The 19,232-nt window shown below is 40.3% G+C and overlaps 1 protein-coding gene across 1 annotated transcript; it reads left to right on the plus strand.

Annotated features, from left to right (window-relative positions):
* Positions 1-5,374: 5,374 nt before the first annotated feature.
* Positions 5,375-18,755, plus strand: LOC101158739 (apolipoprotein B-100). Its single transcript, XM_011491576.4, has 26 exons — positions 5,375-5,579; positions 5,839-5,883; positions 6,166-6,278; positions 6,358-6,503; positions 6,579-6,726; positions 7,115-7,267; positions 7,366-7,490; positions 7,589-7,674; positions 7,762-8,212; positions 8,302-8,416; positions 8,501-8,647; positions 8,764-8,975; positions 9,056-9,275; positions 9,364-9,537; positions 9,612-9,806; positions 9,900-10,067; positions 10,204-10,409; positions 10,573-10,743; positions 10,843-10,973; positions 11,068-11,269; positions 11,383-11,555; positions 11,640-11,815; positions 11,907-12,022; positions 12,110-12,483; positions 12,577-17,270; positions 17,374-18,755. Exons 1-26 carry the CDS (start codon positions 5,525-5,527, stop codon positions 18,490-18,492), a joined length of 9,915 nt encoding a protein of 3,304 aa, XP_011489878.1. The 5' UTR covers positions 5,375-5,524; the 3' UTR covers positions 18,493-18,755.
* The last annotated feature ends 477 nt before the right edge of the window (positions 18,756-19,232 follow it).

The following is a 19,232-nucleotide window of genomic DNA, read 5'->3' on the forward strand; positions in this document are numbered from 1 at the left end:
CAAGTACAGAAAAACATGTTTGCACTGATGAGGACATTTGTGGATGAACGTCAAAAACTGAAACCTTTGATCCTCGATTGCCGTTGTAGAAAGGTACATGTTATCATGCAGGCCTAGTCACTGAAATGTAGGGCAATGTTTTAAGGTGGTGCTTTGAACAGGTATAGTTAGATAACACGTGCCCTGGAATCATGATTTTCATGATGGCACTGACGCCGGTTTTCTTAAAGGTCTGCCAGCCACCAGAAATAACTCAGGTTTTAAGGTCTTACCAAAAAATGAATTAAATTTGGATAATCAGGACTGAAATGATTAACCCCTTTGAGTGGTAAAAACCCTTAAAGCCCCAGCTGCCCACACTAGTCTTTTTCTTTATTTGCACAATTTTCAAATATTTCCAAAAAGAGAAAAATACATTCCTGTGTTTTGATTTTGACTTGTTAAATGCAGATTATCTGAAATATTCAGAATCAAGAGGATCAAAGTTACTAATCGATAAACATTTATTCAGGTTTTAATGTTTACATTTTTAGAAAAACTCATTAAACCTTAATTGCAAAAATGCAATAACGAGTTAAATACAGAAAAATAAGGAAAATCACGCCCAAAGATTGCATGAGCAAAACAAATCATCTATGCGCGGTGAAGATGAAAGAAAGTGAGAGCAAAGGAAGCCCCAAAATAAACATGACTGAAAATTGTAAAAGTACTGAATGGCTTCTCAATACAAAGATTCCCATAGTTCAAAAATCGTTCTTGAAATTCTGGCAAAGAAGGAGATGTCAGAAAATTGTCCTGTTGACTTCCTTTGTTTTAGAATTTGTGAGCCAAATTCATCCAGGAGAGACTGAGTTGCTCATTCGTGATTTTTCTTTAAGCTGTGAGCTGGTCTGTGTTCGTGAACAAACAAACACCCCCATGACTCATCGTAATGAGTAACTGAATTTGTATTCAAGCCTCTCAGTTAATCAGAACAACAAAAAAAACCTCGTTTGTCCTCATAGAGTCATGGCTGGAAGTTAACGTGACTGAGTTGGTAAAAATTAAACTGCTTTTTGTATGGATTTTTTTCGATTTTTATATTACAGGGGTACTAAAACGATCAAAACATCTTCTACTTGTTTAAAAAGGGAGTCAAGCAGTCCATTTTTAGTCTTTTAATGATTTCTAGAGGTTTTGGAAAAAAATTAAAATAACTGTTGGCTTTACCTTTTATTTAAAAAAGTATAAGAAATACCACATTTCCGTTTTTTCTTTGTCAAATTGACATTCATCAAATTGAGGTTCGGTTATTGCAAGGCCCAAAAGGAGAGAATTCACAGACACTCGGTTTGGTTGTACTATCAGGTCATACCCAATGCTGAGGAAGTCATGGTGCATAGAGAGGCACAGCGGTTTGCAGAGTCGGTTCCTGCTCTGCAGGCCTATGATGATGCCAAAGCGTCCATGGCCAAGCCATAAAACCTCACTTGGCTCCTAACGAGAGTCGGGCTGTAACCATAAATCACTTTGGACCTTTGAAGCAAGTGGAAATGTGCTAAATATATATACAATGTGAGTATACATCCCTTTAAAAGCTGTTGAAAATAGTGTTTGTGGTGTTCTTAACACGTTCTTTTGCCTGTTTTCTCATAATGGAGGGCATGAATAAAGTTTAGCATAAAATTGCATTTCTGAGTATTTCTTTGTTTAAATTGTGGTAAATCAGGAGCAGACAGAAAATGTTGTTTATAAAAGTGTGTAGATGTGACACAAGCTCCCAGCTTTGCTTCATTCTGATGCATCTACTTGTAGACAACTAGATTTATGACGGTCTTTGTTTTCCTCGCTCGAGCTGACTGTATGGCTGGATAGCTCCAATATTGCTCGCCTTTATAGTAAAGTTAGATTGTGGGTGTGAAGGGCTGTAAGCTAGTGGGAAAACATGTAAACTGATGGCTGACGGGAAATGCAGACAGGCATAACCAACGCCAACAGTTTCGCTCACAACTCAGAGGCAAATTTCTAATGAACTCCTGCTGCTCTGCAGAAAAGATGTTCTAGAAAACAATACAGTTTTTTTTTTTTATTATGGCTTAAAACAGCATAATCATAAATAAAAGACCACTGAGAAGTCTTTCACAAAATAACAAAAGATGATAGGAGTAGGACTCTAAAAGATGGGACTCATTCCTTAACTTACTGAACCTTATTGATCCGACTGGTGAAAATCCACAGCTTCACAAATTGAACTTTGACAGGAATTGAGACTCCCACAAACAGCGAGGCAGCTTTAGCTGATCTGCAGCACTTTGCTGTCACTGTTCATTCTTCTATAAAAAAAAAGTTCACACAACTACTCAACTTTTATCATTTTATGCTGTCAGAACAATTTTCAATTAAATATGGTAAATTAGAGATAACTGTACTTGTCATCTGCTCCAATAGGTCACCAGGGAAACATGGTTCATACTGTACTCCCTCTGCTGATTTCAGTTTTTTGTGATAACGGCTTCTTTTTCAGTCTGGTTTCCTTATCTTGAGTTTGCTTCATGCACACACTTCCTTCACTGGGGGAAAGGTTTTCCTTAGAAGCTGAGACACTAAAAAGGAGACTTACAGAATGAACTTGCATGATGTAACTCGCTCATGTGGATTGAAACAAGACTGGAAAATATTATATAAAATGATTACTGAAAAGTTTCTCCACAAAGCAACTATTGTATCTGCTCCACATTGTGTCGAACAAACCAATATTATTGTGTTTTTTTCTTTGCATTAAACCCATTTTTTGGAAAGTTGGCGAAAACATCTGAAAGATTGTAAACCCAAGCACAATAATGATGGTATGATGTCAGGGCAGGTATCATAACAGGTGGAAGACTCAAATGTAACAGGGGAAGCAGATAGAAATAAAGAAACTAATAAAGAAGGAACAAAGAGAAAACCAAAGCAGATGATGAGGAAGGCGAAAAGAAATAACAACAATGCAATGAGGCTGGGGTTTTTTTTGTGTAGCTCCACAGAAGCTTTGGCTTATAATAAAAGACAACATTTAATGAAGTAATTAGTGTTGTTTGTTTTAAATAAAAGTACCAAAAAAGCTATTTCATTTATGTGCAACATTGCAGTGAGAAGCAGCTTTATCCTGTCTGAATTTAGGTTCGACGAGCTGATTTTGTCCTGCAGATCTTTAATCTTTTCAGATTCTGTACTACCTGTAGAATCAACAGATATTTGGTTCCCACATTGACAAGCATGTATTTTCTATAATGAACTGGTATCCAATATTAGTTGTTTAATTTAGTTGTCACCCTAATTCCAGCAATGAAACTCAAAATGTAATCTAGTGGGCCCTAATTCGAGCCCTGATTTCAGCATTTCAGGGCTCTGAGTCTATTTGGTCTGAATTTGAGCCTTAATTTTAGCTCTGAAGACTGAATCTGAGTCTATTCAGCCTTAATTTCAGGACTGAAAATCATCTGAGTCTACTTAGCATCATGATTTTCAATATTATTTTAGTCTTTTTTCCTCACTTTCTCACTCAATTATTTCTTGCTTCAGGTAAACAAAATTGTGCCTTTAACCATTTAAATTTGGGCATCTGGTAAGACTAAGATTAAATGGTCAATAATTCATTCATGTCATAAACAAAAAAGATTTCCATCCATCAATCTTCAGAACCAGCTGAAACCCTTTCAACGTCACAAGAAATGAAAAATTTCCTTTCAGAAAATTCTGGACCAAAGTAAGAATATTGATTTTAGCTGTAAGCTTTAGGTCAATTCATTGAAAATTAAGAATATCGCATTCTTAGTTTTATTTAAATCAAGTTAAAGTGTTTACCAACTAGTGAGTCCCTAAAACGTTTGTAACACAATTTCAAAGTTTTGGGATTTTGTGAGGTTTGGTTCTCGGTTCTCTTTCTGTTTTCTATGCAGACTGTTTCTGGCTTTTGCTCAAGAACCCCGCACATTTATCCATGGTTCCCTGCATCACAGAGAAAGATTATTTGTTCCAATTAAGTCTGTTGGCTTTTAAAATGTTTAAAGTCCTGAGTTTTTGTTGTGTTTTGAGGGATCTTGTTTCATGCACCACACTGCTATTTAAAAAATTAAAAACCAATTTCTGATTTAAATGAGGGAGAAAAGACATATTACAATAATCTGTCTAGATATTTCCTTGCACCTGGGTTTCTAACTATTCTCTTGATGCCAGTTTGGGCATTCACAAAGAATCCATGATACTACCACCACCAACCTTCACCTGCCGGGTACCAGATGACATGCGCACAGATTTTGGTTCCCAATTTTTTTCACATAACTAAATAAAAACCAAACTTTGTTAATATCAAATTCTAAGTTTTTTATATAGTCTAAAATTAAACAATTAAGATATATTAAACATTACGGGTCGGTCGTGGTGCAGCGATACGGCGGTTGACCCCGATCGTAAGATTGCAGGTTCGATTTCCGCCTTGCACTCCCATGTATAGAAGTATCCTTGGGCAAGACACTGAACCCCACCTTGCCTCTGGTGGGAGGTTGGCGCCAGTGTTCAGCACCGGCGCTGCCATCAGTGTGTGAATGTGTGTGTGACTGGGTGAATGGGCCTGTGACTGTAAAGCACTTTGGGCCTTCGAGGAAGGAAGAATAGCGTAATATAAGTATACACTAATTACCATTACTGACAGCACAATTTATTCTAAACATCTTTTCGATTCTTCTAAATTAAAGCTTTTGCTTGAGCTCTATTAAATAAAACAGATGCACCAGTGCTTTACATGCTATCATTTCAAATAATTTATATCCATCATTCAAGGAGATTGCATGTTGTAAAACACCCAGAGCTTCAGGTCTGCTCCCATATGTGAAGATAACCGTGTCCGAGCAGCAAGACGTGACTCAAGTTTCGGTTCTGCGTCAGTGTTGAGAAGGACAAAAGTTCACTCCAGGTTCTGTAAAGCTCTTTGGTTTCTTTTGTTTTCCACACATGGATGTTGTGTTTGCTTTTCGAATTGGCTGAAGGTTGCATTTTCAAACCAAAAAAATTTCTTAATCTCATCCCATTTCAAATTAGTCGAGGTAAAAAACCCAAAATGCAACCATTCCAAAATGCTTTCCTAAATTGTCACAAGAAAAATGATTACATACAAAAAGGAAGTAATTAAATCAAATTCTTAGGATTTATTAATTGTTATATAAAACTGATTATTATATATTTAATTTTAAAATAGCTGTAACTTGTTTATTTTTTTAATCCTTTTTTCCTCTTTCCAAATAACCCAACACACCAAATAAGAAAACAGTAGTAATTTCACATTATCTTCTGGACCACCCCCACCCACTGCTGACAGACATGTCTTTTTACCTTTGGCCTGCCACAAGGGCTGCTCAGACTTTGGAAGCAGGACAACATATCTTCAAGTCACAGCAATCACCTACAGTAAAACTGGAGGTCTATAAAAGCCTGAAGACTCAAGCCCAAGGATTAGTCTTCAGAGAAAGAGGGAGACTCTCCTCAACTCACAAGAGCTGAACCCATCATGTGGGGTCCCAAGCTCTGTCTTTTGCTGCTTCTGGGGTCATACTCAGTTGCCCGTGAGTATTCTGCTGTTGTTTTAAGGAAAAAAAGATGCATATAGTTCATATTTAAAGATAAATCTTTTCTAAAAATCAATCTACTGCAGGAATAGTTAAAATAATGCTAACAATTTTCAGAAAATGGCTTTACTGGTAATTTACTTAAGATGGAATGTTAATTGTAAATACAGTAGTTTATTTTTTAATTTTAAATATTTAGAAGTTACGTTGAAACTGAATCCTGAGTTTAAGCAAACTGTGTTGTCATCCTTTACAGAGCAAGATGTGGAAAGAGTTGAAGAACACTCTCCAGTTTGCTTTTGTGAGTTTTCTTTTTTGGATTTTCTTCCTCTGTTTGTGTGCATATTTATATCTAAAATAGCAATCTTCCTGAGAAAACTGAGTTTTAATGTACTTAAAATGTGTAATATCTATTCAAGTATGAGTCATTTAAAACTGTGTAAGGGAAAATATTTCACTTAGACAAAAGCCACAAACTAACTTGAAATATTTAAACATTGTAATTGTAATTAAACAGAACAAATATTATTTTGAGAGTAAAATAACACGAGAGATTTCATTTTATTATACCTTTTGTTGACAGTGGCCAAAAGATACGGACATTTCAAGCGGTTTGTCTACAGCTACAAAGCTGAAACTTTTAACAGCGTAAACGGTGCAAGTGATAACAAAAGCGGCCCCAGAGTCTCCTGCACAGTAAGTCCCCCCTTACTCAGCTCCTATACCTTATATTTGATTCAGACGCTCCAAGAAACATGCTAAATGTGCTTCTCAGGTCGAGGTCGACGTACCCCAGACATGTAGCTTCATCCTTCGCACAACGGAGTGCTCTCTGAGCGAGATCTCCGGAGTGGACGATGGTGGGAACCCGGTGTACCGTGTTGCTGCTGAAGCGGAGGCTTTTAGAACTGCAATGGCCAAGTAAATTCAATCAGAACTGCATTTGATGTGTTTTTTTAAAACTGCCCACTAGAGATTTGGTTGTGAATTCCACAGGAACCCTTTGAGGGTCGCAGTGGAAAGACAGACTGAGGTCAAACTCTACCCTGAAGATGATGAGCCTGTAAACATCCTGAACATTAAGAGGGGAATCGTCTCTGCTCTTATGGTGCCCGAAATGACAGAAGAGAAAAACCAAAATGTGGTAAATCTTTTTGCGTGTTTGTCGCCTATTCGTTGCCACATCGATGTTTTTTTGTGGGTTTATGGCTGTCGACTAATAAAGTGGAGCTTGATCCAGGTTGAGATGTAGTCATGCAAAGATAAACAAGTTACACAACAAGCAGATAAAGTGTCCCAATCCCAAGTGATAAATTGTCTCCTGTAGGACACGTTCTCATAGTGACAACTTTCAGGTCAAAGTCCCAGATTAGTTTATCTCTACTTTGGCATCACCTGCTCCCATAACAAGAAGAATTATTGATTATCTAGCATATGGAGATAATGAAGACAGAGGAAATGTTTTCTTCATCAATTTATCAGTTTGGTTTCTTCCTTTAGCATTCATTTGGCCTTTTTTTCCTCCCTTTTAGCCCACTGTTCATGGAGTGTGCTCCACAGACATTACTGTCAATTCCAGAGAGGAGATCCCCACTGATGTGACGCTAATCAGGGATCTGTCCAAATGCGACGGCTTCACCGCCCACAGACAACACACCAGTCCTCTGGCCCTCATCTCTGGCATGGTGAGCAACAATCTGATTCCCTGCCATGACTGCACTCTCCCTGGAAAACTCGAGTGAGCCAAACCTTGCATGTCTCACTGGGCTCCTTCAACTTTCAGAACTACCCCTTATCCAAAATGATCAGCAGTACCCAGACCTGTAACTACAAGTTTGACAACCAGATGAAGCACATGACCAGTGGATCCTGCACGGAGAAACACGTCTTCCTGCCCTTCTCCCACAAGTAGGTTTGAAAAATATTATTCAAATTTGACTTTTTTCTACCAAAAAAAGTCTCATTTAGATGTTTATACAAAATTTTAATATTTTATCTCTTAAAAGGAATGAGTACGGGATTTCAGCAGTTGTCAGGCAGACTGTCACCCTAAGAGAAACTGAGCAGATCAACGACAGAATCTTTGACATCAGTGAGTTTTTTACCGTTTCACATCTTATATGTTTAAACATGTACACTCCTCCACAATGTTCTCATTGTGTGCTGTAACCTCGCCCAGATGAGGCCAGCCTCAGACACCTGTCGATGGAAGTGGCTGATGACAAGTCGCCGCTGCAGACCAAAGATGCTGTGATTGCCACAATGCAGAAGCTCAACACCTTGTCCCAGACCGCTAATGGCGAGGAGCGTGCCGGCCTCTTTCGCGAGCTGGTTTCAGAGCTCCGTGGTTTGAAGGCCGACCTCCTGCGCTCCGTCACCGATGAAATGATGGACATCTCCAGCTCACTGGCGTGGCAGGCTCTGATTCAGTGTGGTACACCGGAATGCACCAGCGCCATCCTGAAAACTCTCAGGACCTACGACAGTGCTGCCATGGAGGTCGATGCTGTTGTTTACGCCATGGGAATGCTCCAACACCCCTCCCGCTTGATGGTGAAAGATTTGCTGGAAATGGCTCAGTCCAAACAAAGCAAACCCATCATGTATGCCCTCAGCATTGCCACCAGGAAGTAAGTGAAAAAAAGAGAGACAAAAACCATTCTCACCAGTTACTGTTAAACATTTGCACTACTTCAATGGTGTTACTGTTGTTCTCCAGGTTATTCAAGTCTGAAGGAGTCACCCCAGAGATCAATGATGTCTATGAGTTTGTGACCTCCATTCTGGGGGCAGACTGTCCAGGAGAAAAAGAGCTGACTTTCCTGACCCTAAGGGTAGGTCACAAACATGCAGCAGAACAGAAAACCTTTGTGGTGATTTTTTTGTCATTACTATTCCTAATACATTCTTAAATTCAGGTTGTTGGTAACATGGGAGATGCAATGGAGTCTGTTGACCCTAAAATCAAGACCACCCTTGTGAAGTGCATGAGGCAACCTGCAACCACCCTGTCCGTGCAGCTCGCTGCCATCCAGGCCTTCAGGCGCATGTCTGTGAATGATGAGGTAGCGTACATTTTACCACACTCGAACATCCTCCCGCTTTGTCATTCTTCACTGCAAAACCTCAAAAAATATGGGGGAAAACAGTAAAGCAAAGTCAATGTTATCCTCCCATATAGGTTCGATCCAACCTCCAGCGGGTCAGTCAGTATCCCAAGGGTGCGGTGCAAAAGCGCCTGGCAGCCTACCTGATCCTGATGAGGAATCCACAGGACAGTGACATTGAGGCAGTGACGAAGATTCTCACACAGGAGCAAAACCCTCAAGTCAAGGCGTTTGTGTCCTCACACATCTACAACATCATTTCCTCAAATGATCCAGACACCAAAAGGTAAGAAAAAACCTAATGTCCCATTTCCATCCAATTTTATCAGAATGATTTATAATGTTCTACGCTCACCCTCTCCTTAGCTTTGGTAAGAAAATCTTGGACGCCATGGAGGACACAGATGTTGCCACACACTACGACTATACCATAAAATCCAGAAACTACAAACTGGGTATGGCACATGAGAGCTTGCAGGCCAGCGTTCAGGGAAACGTAATTTTTGATCCAAGCAGTCGGCTGCCAAGGGAGGTCCTGTTAGAAACAACCCTGAAGGCTTTTGGCTACAGTTCTGATATCTGGGAGGTATGTGTTGCGGTTGGCCATAGCTTGTAAAAAAAAAAATATTTAAAAAAATGATTTGGATGAAACAATCCCTGATATTTTTCCATAGGTTGGTATGGAGGGAAAAGGCTTTGAACCAACAATTGAGGCTCTGTTTGGAGAGAATGGTTTCTTCCCCGACACTGTGTCCAAAGCTCTGTACTGGGTAGAGGGAAAACTTCCACCAAAGGTCAAAGAAGTTCTCAATAACTGGGTTGCCCCATTGAAACCAGAGGGCCAAAAGGTATGTCACCATTTATAATAAATGATGTTACCTTTTGTTTTTCTTCTGTTTAATCCAACACAATCTCATTTTAGGTTCCTGAAAATCTGATGAGAGAAATTCTTCAAAACTTCAACAAGCTGGTTAAAGATCTGCAAAGTCAGGAGTCCCCAGAGGCCATGGCCTACCTGAGGATCATGGGAGCTGAGCTTGGCTTCATCAAGGGCAGCGATCTGAAGTCAGTTGCTGAGATGTATGCAAACATTTTCCAGAAGATCACTCCCAGCAAGGTATTATTTTGTGGTCATAATGCATGGAAATGCTGCAAAACAGACGTTTTATTTAGGAAAGTTCTGTAATTGTTGGTTCTTTCTACTTGTCAGGTTCTGGCGGCGCTGATGTCTTCCACACAGAATGACATTTTTGCCCACTACATCTTTATGGACAACAAATTCATCATGCCAACAGCTTCTGGCCTGCCTCTGGCATTTGCTCTGTCTGGTACCTTTGCTCCTGGCGCCAAAGGACGTTTAAGCATTGATCCAAACATGGTATGTTTTTCATCTTTTCAGTCCAAACACCACTTTTTTTCTATTAATTGTATTGTCTGTAAGTCATAAAACCCTGTCAGTTCCAATTTTTGCTATCATTCTGATTTTTTTTCTATATGATGTTTTTTATCCACAGAAAACAGTGTCATTTAGTCCCTCTTTTGGAGTTGAGTTCACGACTCAGATGGGAGTCCACATTCCAGAATTTGTTGAGTCTGCTGTTGAGATGCACACCACCGTGTACCATGAGAGTGCCTTCAAAGCTAAGATCACCATGGAGCCAGACCAATTCAAGCTATCCATCCCTGCTCCAGAAGGCACCATGAAGCTCCTCAGATTAAGGTATTGTTGTTGTTTTTTTAAAAGTAGTCAAACTATGTAGTATTATGATGTGGTTCAATAAGAATGTGAACCAGCACTTAAGGCAAGATTAAATTGTGCATTTCTTGTGAAAATCCTCAGATTAACTATTTGCTTACTATTTTACTCTTTTTTTCCTAAACAGCAACAAAGTGATGATTGTGGGAGCTGAACAGGCCACTCTGATCCCACACAGACAGAGTGAGTCAAAGTGTAGGCCTGTATTCACAGGAGTCAAATATTGCATCAAAACACTTCTGCCTGAGGCTGGTGAGCGGAGCGATGCTCCTTACTTCCCTGTAAATGGAGAGACAACGTAAGTGTAATGTTTTTTTGTTCATATTCTGAATCTATGCACAATATATATAAATTATTTATAAGAACTAACCAGGACTTTTCATTTTTTCAACTGTAGACTTGCTATTGACATTGAACCCACTGAAGAAGTGTCTGAGTACACGGCCACAGTTTCCTACAAACTCCTTAGTGAAGGAAATGAGGGCCGGCAGAAGGTTGATACCTTGAAGGTGATCCTGAGAGCAGAAGGTAAAACCAGCATGGTTAAAATCACGTTCTGATAGTACTTTTTATTCTACACTGTTCAGGAATGAACCTGTGGCTTTTCCAAATATGATTTCAGGTGATCAGCCTTCAGAAGCCATGGCCACCATGAAATACAACAGGAACAGGAACACGTTCACCACTCAAATCCAGATTCCAGACTTTGATGTTGAGAGCGGCATTAAAATTGGTGTATTAGGGAACAGTGCAAGGGGCAAATCCATCATCTTTGAGATCTCCAACAAGAACGAGCCCCAGCTTTCGTTGATTGGCCGTGCCAAGTGTGTAAAATTGTGTATTTCAAAGATTCACATGAAAGAAATGTTCATTCTATTGCTTTTAAAAATGTAAGAATTCAGCTGAACCTTCTGCTAACTTTTTTCATTCATCACAGACTTCAGGCCATGGCTGATGGCATGCTGCAGGTGCAGCTAGTGGTTCCCTCACTTAAGACTGATGCCACTCTCAGTGCCACTATGAACAAAGCTGAAGGACTCACCCTGCAGTTGAAGAGTGACATCAAACTCCCAGAAATGGCTTCTGTTCAGACAGTCACCTTTAAATATGGTATATAAATTAAGCCATATTTGCAGTCACTAGGAAAGAAAGTCCTCAACTTACATGTAACTAAAAAACGTGTTTGTATTTTAGGGGAAGAACAGGCTGAGGTTCAGCTGATGTCCAACATGAATGCTGACACTGAGGTTCCAGTGCAATACTCCAAAGCTCTTCAGGCCTGGACCAAGACATTTGCTGAGGAAATCATGAACCATCAGGTGGTTAACACGGACATGAAACTACGGCAAATCCTGAACAAGGGACTTGAGGTAAAAAAAAAAAAGCAATTGCAGAAAGCTACTTTTACATTGTTTCTCATTCATGTAAAAATAATGACATTTATTTAATACAATTTTTTAGGCTGGCAACATCTGGCTTGACAAGATCTCAACTGATGTTCCTTACATTAAGAATCTGAGGAACAGTATTTCCACAGTGGAAATGCCATCAATGCCTGAAAACCTTTTCGTGAACCTGTAAGTGTCATTAACTAGAAAAGTTCAAACTGATTAAATTATTTTCTACACCTTTGTGATATATGCTTGTTTTTTACATCTCACCAGTGAAAGCACACTGAAATACAAGTTCAACCAGAACCGCTTCACCATGACCATCCCGCTGCCCCTCGGAGGCAAATCGTCAAAGGAGCTGAGGATACCTCAAGTGGTCACATCCCCGCAAATATCCGTTCCTCAGCTGGGTATGGAGCTTGCCCCTCAGGCAATCCAAATCCCAACTTTCACCATACCCTCTGAGTATGATCTCACCTTGCCTCTGATGGGAATGGTGGAAATTTCTACCAAGATGGAAAGCAACTTTTATCACTGGAATGGAAAGGTTGGAGTAGGTAACAACACTGGCGAGTCCCCCAACTATGTGGCCAACTTCAAGATCAAGGCTGAGAGTCCAATCAAAGTTCTCTCCTTCTCAACAGAAGGTATGTTGACTTTATTCTGTTCCACAAATACTTTATAAAATTACAGAACTATATTGACATTTGAACATAACAATCATATTTTCTATTTTATAGGTTCATACTCTATCACAGACACAGAAGGCAAAACTATTGAAGTCATTCTGGATGGATCCTTGAAACACATGCTCATTGACACTGAGTTCAGTGTGCTGGAAAGCATTGCTGTCACAGAAAACATACTTGCAACCGGTCGCTACAACATAAAGGCTGTCTCATCAGTGGGTCTGGACACATCTGCGACCGTCACCACCCAGTGCACCCTCGACTCCAGCGTACTCTTTGGTGATCTTAATGCTGATGCCAGTGTGACTGTCGGGCCCATGGTTGCCAGATCAAACTATCTTCACACCTTTTCTTTTGAGCCAGCAAAGAAAGAAGCAAAAATGGAGAGCACGCTGAATGTAAACTCTGAAATAGTGAAGCTTTCAAACAAAGTTAAGGTATCCTATGAAAACGATGAATTTCTGTATGAGTCCAACATCAACATGAACAGTGACCTAGTCAGACACACCACCAAGGTAGGCTTCAGCTACAAGGACACCAAGCTCACCTTCCAGTCAGATTCTGTGACCAATGCCGAAGGGGAGAAGATGCTTCGTAGTCAGATAGAGATGTCTGCTGCTGGAGGACAGGCCACCCTCAGAATTGAGAATCAAGCTGATGATACAAGGAACCGTGTCTACTCTTTGCTTACTGGCTCTTTGAACCCCTCTGGGTTGGAAATCAATGCCGATGCCTCCATGAACATCTTCTCAAGCATTGCATCTCACAAAGCCACCTTGACCCTAACCACAAATGGGCTGACAACCAGCTGCACAACAACCGCCCACCACAGCCCGCTGACTTTTGAGAATATTTTCCACGGTGGAGTTGACACGTCTGGCGCCACCTTGTCTCTCACAACCAAAGGAGGCATTAAAGACAACAAAGCTGAGCTCAACGTTGAGGGAAATCTTGCAAAGACAGAGATCTATTTCAATGGCATGTTTAAGGCTAACCTCTTTGACCTGGACAGTATGAACAGAGTGAACTTCAGACTGAATGAAGATGGCCTTGTTTTCTCTAACAACGTAGTTGGATCTTTTGGTGAGCTGAAAACCGAAAACACCAATTCAATGTCTCTTTCACTGAGATCTTTTACCCTCCAGTCCAAAACTAACAACTTCCTTGACAAGAGCAACTCCTACATGCATGACATTTCAGTTAATGTTGAGCCTTACATTGCATCCGTTAACGTGAAAAATGACCTCAAGGTATTGGCAATTAGCTTTGTAAATGATGCACAATTTAGCGCAAAGCCCTACAACATAGAACTGATCGGAACCCTGAATGGAGTTTACTCAGAGGAGGAGCTCAAGCACACTTATGAATTCAAATTTGTTGACACAGTCTTCTCTACAAAAACCAATACCATTGGAAAACTCCTGGGTTCTCAGATTACCCAGACTACTGACATGGAGGTTGCTGGTCTCAGCGTGAAGCTCAACAATGTGGCCAACTTCAACTCCCCAACTATTCGCCTGGACAACAAAATAAAGACCACCGCTGAACCCTTTGTTCTCAACATTGATGCCATTTTTAACTCAAATGGTCAAGTCTATTTTTTTGGAAAACATAATGGGGAGGTTTACAGCAAATTTCTCCTTAAAGCAGAACCCACATTGTTCACAGAGTCATTTGAGTATAGAGCCTCAACCACCCATGAAATGGAGTGCGGACAAACCATCAAGACCAACGTGGACAACAAATTTAACACCAACCTGAACCTCCAAAAGCAAAGTGTAACACTGAAGATGACAACCAAAGTAAACGACCATGCCTTTGATGAAGAGATGAATGCATATAATGATGCCGAAAAAATGGGTGTTGAAATGAGAGGAGCAGTCTCAACCCCTTTGTTCAGCGATGCCACCCAAGATTACATCATTTCTGGATTTGTGAAATACGACAAGAACAGCGACAGCCACTTCATCCAGATTCCTTTTGTTGACCATCTGCCTGCAGTCATTGAAAAGATGAAAGTCGCTCTGATGGGTCTGATGGACAGTAGCATTGACATGTGCAAAAACCTTGACTCAACATATGGGATCAGTGTCTATTTCAACAGCAAGGTTGCAGAACTTAAAGAAGTTGTGGACAATTTTGACTTCAATCTCTTTGTCCAAGATGTGAAAATGTTCATCAAGCCAATGGAGAAGTTCATCACAAACCTCACAGTAAGGTTCCCAGCCAACAAAGTCATCAGTTTCCTAAAATCTATCAAGGACAAAGTTGAGACCGCAATCAAGAATAGCAACATTTCCAGCAGGTTGAATGCAATTTATTCCAAGTTAGAAGAGTTTCTGTCCAACTACAAGGTTGAAAAAATTGTTGGAGAACTCATGGATGAGGTAGTTAAAATGATGAAGCAGTATCAAGTCAAGGAGAAGATTCAGCAAATATTTGATGCTTTCAAAAGCATTGACATCCAGCCATTGGTGAAAAAAGTTAAGATCCCTGTTCAGGAACTGCTGAATGAGCTATATTCATTTGACTTCAAACTGCTGATGGATGACATAAGTGACTACCTCACAAGACTGATCCAGAAAATCAAATCTTTTGATTATGACACCTTAACCATGGAGCTCAAGGAGAAAGTGGCAGAGATGAGTATGATCCCCTGTTTTGGAAAACTTTATGGTGAGTTCAGAATTACTTCTCCTCATTACAAACTTAGTACCACTGCTGACATGGAGAACGTAACAACCACATCCGTCACGCCCGAGTTTAAAATGAACCTCAATTCAAGAGCTCAGTCTTCTTTGAAAATCCTTGACTACACTGTGGATGCCACGGCACATTTTGCTTTGCCCAAAATGAGGCACCTGTCCCTCTCTGAGAGTGTCGATATTGTCCAGTCATCCTTTACTCTAAACCATAAGGGAATGATGAACCTCTATGGCCTGTCAGCCCAAGCTTCTGCCAACACCACAGCAAAAGTCAACACTGAGCTCTATAAGGGAGAGCTGATGAATAATGCATTCTTGGCCATGAGAAATGGGTTTTTTGCCTCAGTGGAGTCCACTTGTCAACACAATCTCAACATGCCACCTCTCAGCATAGTCAGTGAGGGGATGATAAATCAAAAGACTGTCTTTGGGCTTGAAGCAGGCACAGCCCGTCTGACCTTAACCAATGTGGCTCGAGAAAAATATTCCATTCAAGACTTTTCTGATGAGGCAACTCACAAGAGTGACATGGAGGTGGTTATGGATCTCCACACAACCAAATTGACCTTCAACAGTGACACAAACAGCAAGTTTCTGAAATTGGAGGAAGAAATTCTCCTTGATGCATGCGTTTTCCGCCATGTCATTGTTGAGGCCAAGATTGAAACTGAAACGCCTTTTTTGAAGGACAGCGTTACAGAGGTGAAGCTTCAGGCTAAAGCGGAAGACATGAGAATTGACGTCACTGCCTCTCACAAATCAAAGCTGGAGGGTCAGGTTGAAGGAAAGCTTTCAAGTTCTGTTCTTGCTTTAATCAGACCTACAGAGGTTTCATTTGACACCAAAAACAAGGGGAATGCCAAGTTTGTTCTTCCATTCCAGCTGTCAGGCAAAGTAAATCTTCAGAATGACATGGCTTTCACTCTGAACTCCGATGTACACCAAGCAAGCTGGACAGGACTGGCAAGATTCAACCAGTACAAATATTCCCATCTATTCTCAATGGAAAACCTTGATAAAGAAGTTAACATACTTTCCCAAATCAACGCAGAAGCAGATCTTGAAGTGCTGAAGAAAACTGTCACCATTCCTGAAATAACGTTGCCTCTTCTTGGCATAAAGACGCCAACAGTGGAGAACTTTTCCCTGTGGGAAGATGCTGGTTTAGGTTATTTCCTAATCACAACTCAGCAGACATATGAGATGAATTCCAACCTCAAGTACATCAAAAAACCTTATGCCTTAATTAATGTGGGTCCAGTCTTTCAGGGCATTAACAGCAATCTCAAGGTATTACGCGAAAAAGTCATTGTTGGCAAGGAAAAGTTTGCTACCACTCTTGGTTCATCCTACGACAAAGCAAAGGTTCAGTATGAAAAATACAGTTCTAAGGTGCCAGAAACCATTACGGTTCCTGCCTATGAAGTCCCAGTGATTGATTTCGAGTTGTCTTCATTCACAATCCCCCTGCCTGTCCCCAAAACTGTAACGCTGTCTTCTCAGGATGTCTCATCTGCGCTCAGCAAAGTCAGAATTCCAAAGATTTCCTTACCCATAATTGAAACAATCAAGATTCCAAAACTGGGCGATCTGATTTATGAGGGTTCCATGAAGACTGCAGTTATCAATCTCCAAACCAGTGCCACTATTTTTAACCAGGAAGACCTCTCCGCCAAATTTGATGCCTCCTCATCCTCTCCATTTTCTCTTTTGATTGGAAAAATTGAAGGCCAGACCAATGTGAAGTTAGAAGATGACAGCATTAAAGTGGATTCCATCCTTTCTGTTGCACATTCAGTCCTGGAGGGGAACCACAAGAGCAACATTGACCTAAACTATGACACTGTGCAAGCCTCTATCACCAATACAGGAAGGGTGAATCTACCTTCCCAGACCTTGGAAATCAACCAGGAAATTACTGGAAATCCAGTGCAGGGTCTTGTTGTCACCATGTCCACGCCAACTGCAGGTCTCCTTGCTGTTCAGGTGCAAACCAAACGGCTCCCCCAAATGAAAGCAAGAGTCTATGGTCGCTATCCGGTAAGAAACCTGTAATTTTACTATTCACCTTTTGCCAGCTGACAATTTAGATGTCAAGGTGATTTATTTCTGTCTCATTTCTGTGTTTGTTTACTTATAACAGACTGACCTGACAAAGGATGTTGATATCGTTGCCCTCAAGATGTCAGTGATGGACTCTGAGAAGCTGAACCTTCAGGGAACCTGGAATATGGAAATGCCTTATGAGATGATGCTAGGACTGAAGAAACAAGTCCCCTCAGGCATGAACATGCTGTCTGATGCTGCTGTCAAAGCCTACAACAAAATTAACAAGCAATTCAGAAGCCTCAAAAACTATTTAGAAAGAGCTAAGAAGCAGGGGAAAGTTTGGTTCAACAGTGCTATTGAGAGCGTAATGGCATCAGATGTTTCTGATGTTATGACCACTGTCACAGATAGGACCATTGTAATTCTAAAAGAATATCAAAAAAGAGTTAAACTTTTCCTTAACGCTGCTGTGAAATTCCTCAGAGAGACCAAGTTCCGGATTCCAGGTTATGAAGAGAAGCTCTCTGGACTAGAGGTTTACAAGGAGTTTAGTGCTTTTGTTGCTGGTGTATCAGAAGAGGCTGTTGAAAGGATCCCAGGGTACTTTACTATCATGTTTGCAGATGTCCTCGAACAATTCCAAGCTATTGAATTTGTCTTTCCTGGATCTGACCGCATCGTCAGTGGTAAAGAGCTTCTTGATGACTTGTTGTTAGCTTTGAGGCAAATCCAGGAGCAGATAATCATTACAGTGAGGAAACTTGGAGACATCTCACTTGAGGATATTTCGAAAAAATTATATGCATCTGTGCAGTTCACAGTTGCACAGAGTGAGAGGTTTCTTCAGTCTCTAAAATCTCTCAGTGCAGAGAATCTCTCCAGATTTTTCAGCGATCTGATTAGTGATGCAATGAACTCCCAGATTTTTGCCGATGTTGCGCAGCAGCTAAAAGAAATTCACAGAATCATTTTGGAATATTTTAAAGCTGTGTCTGATAAAATCTACAACATTGTGGCGGACGTCTCCACTGAACAGCTAAGATCTGACATCCAGTCCTGGATTGATCTGTCTGTAAAACGCCTAAATTCTTTCCACAACGACATCATCAGAGCTCTCAAAGAAACAACCAAGAATGTTAAAAAGTATGTGAAAGTGACTGACAGACAGATAGATGTGGACATTCCCTTACCATTGGCTGCCAGATTCAACTAAATGATTTTGACTCTCAAAAATACAACATAGTGTTAATCAATTTCTTTGCAACCAACAACACAACCATAAATGCACCAAAAAGCTGAGCAATTGACAGACAATTACGGTACATCCTTTTATCTCTGTACCATTACTCCATGTAATTTTGTTCATTGTGTCACTGCAGACTAACAATTCTTTTCACCCTCATGTGTTTTCTTTATGCCTTGTACTATTTAAAAACCTCTCTGGGTTTCAATAAATACAATTTTTACTGCACAGAAGTCTAACTCGTTTTTTTTTAATATTTTAAATTAATTTTCTGCTGTTCCACCTAAAACACACACACAAAAATGTGCCTCTTAAAAAATATGCTGAAAACAATGGAACTAGATAGCACTCCCAAAGGGACATTAGTCATTAGGAAGTCTAAGTTAAAAATAGTTCTTGTGACACACCATCTTTCTTGTCCTTAAACAAAGCTGGTTGGTGCACAAAACAGCAGGTTTGTGTGTTAACAATGAAATTCACACCAAAACATTCTATTTGCAACTGCTTGACTCGGAGAGAATGACTCATTTTCCAGTTGCAGCTCTTACATCATTTGAGCAATAACTGATTGTAAAATAAATACCCATGATTACCCTATGTATAACCTATCACATGCGACAAAAGCCAGTTTTCTCATAGTATTTTTCAGACACGTTCCATTTTTTTATTATTAACTGTCTGCTCATTAGATGTTAGTCCTTAAGTTTTTA

The sequence above is a fragment of the Oryzias latipes genome, chromosome 24, assembly GCF_053564925.1.
Source record: "Oryzias latipes strain Hd-rR chromosome 24, Olatipes_Hd-rR_3.1".
Classification (NCBI taxonomy): Eukaryota; Metazoa; Chordata; class Actinopteri; order Beloniformes; family Adrianichthyidae; genus Oryzias; species Oryzias latipes.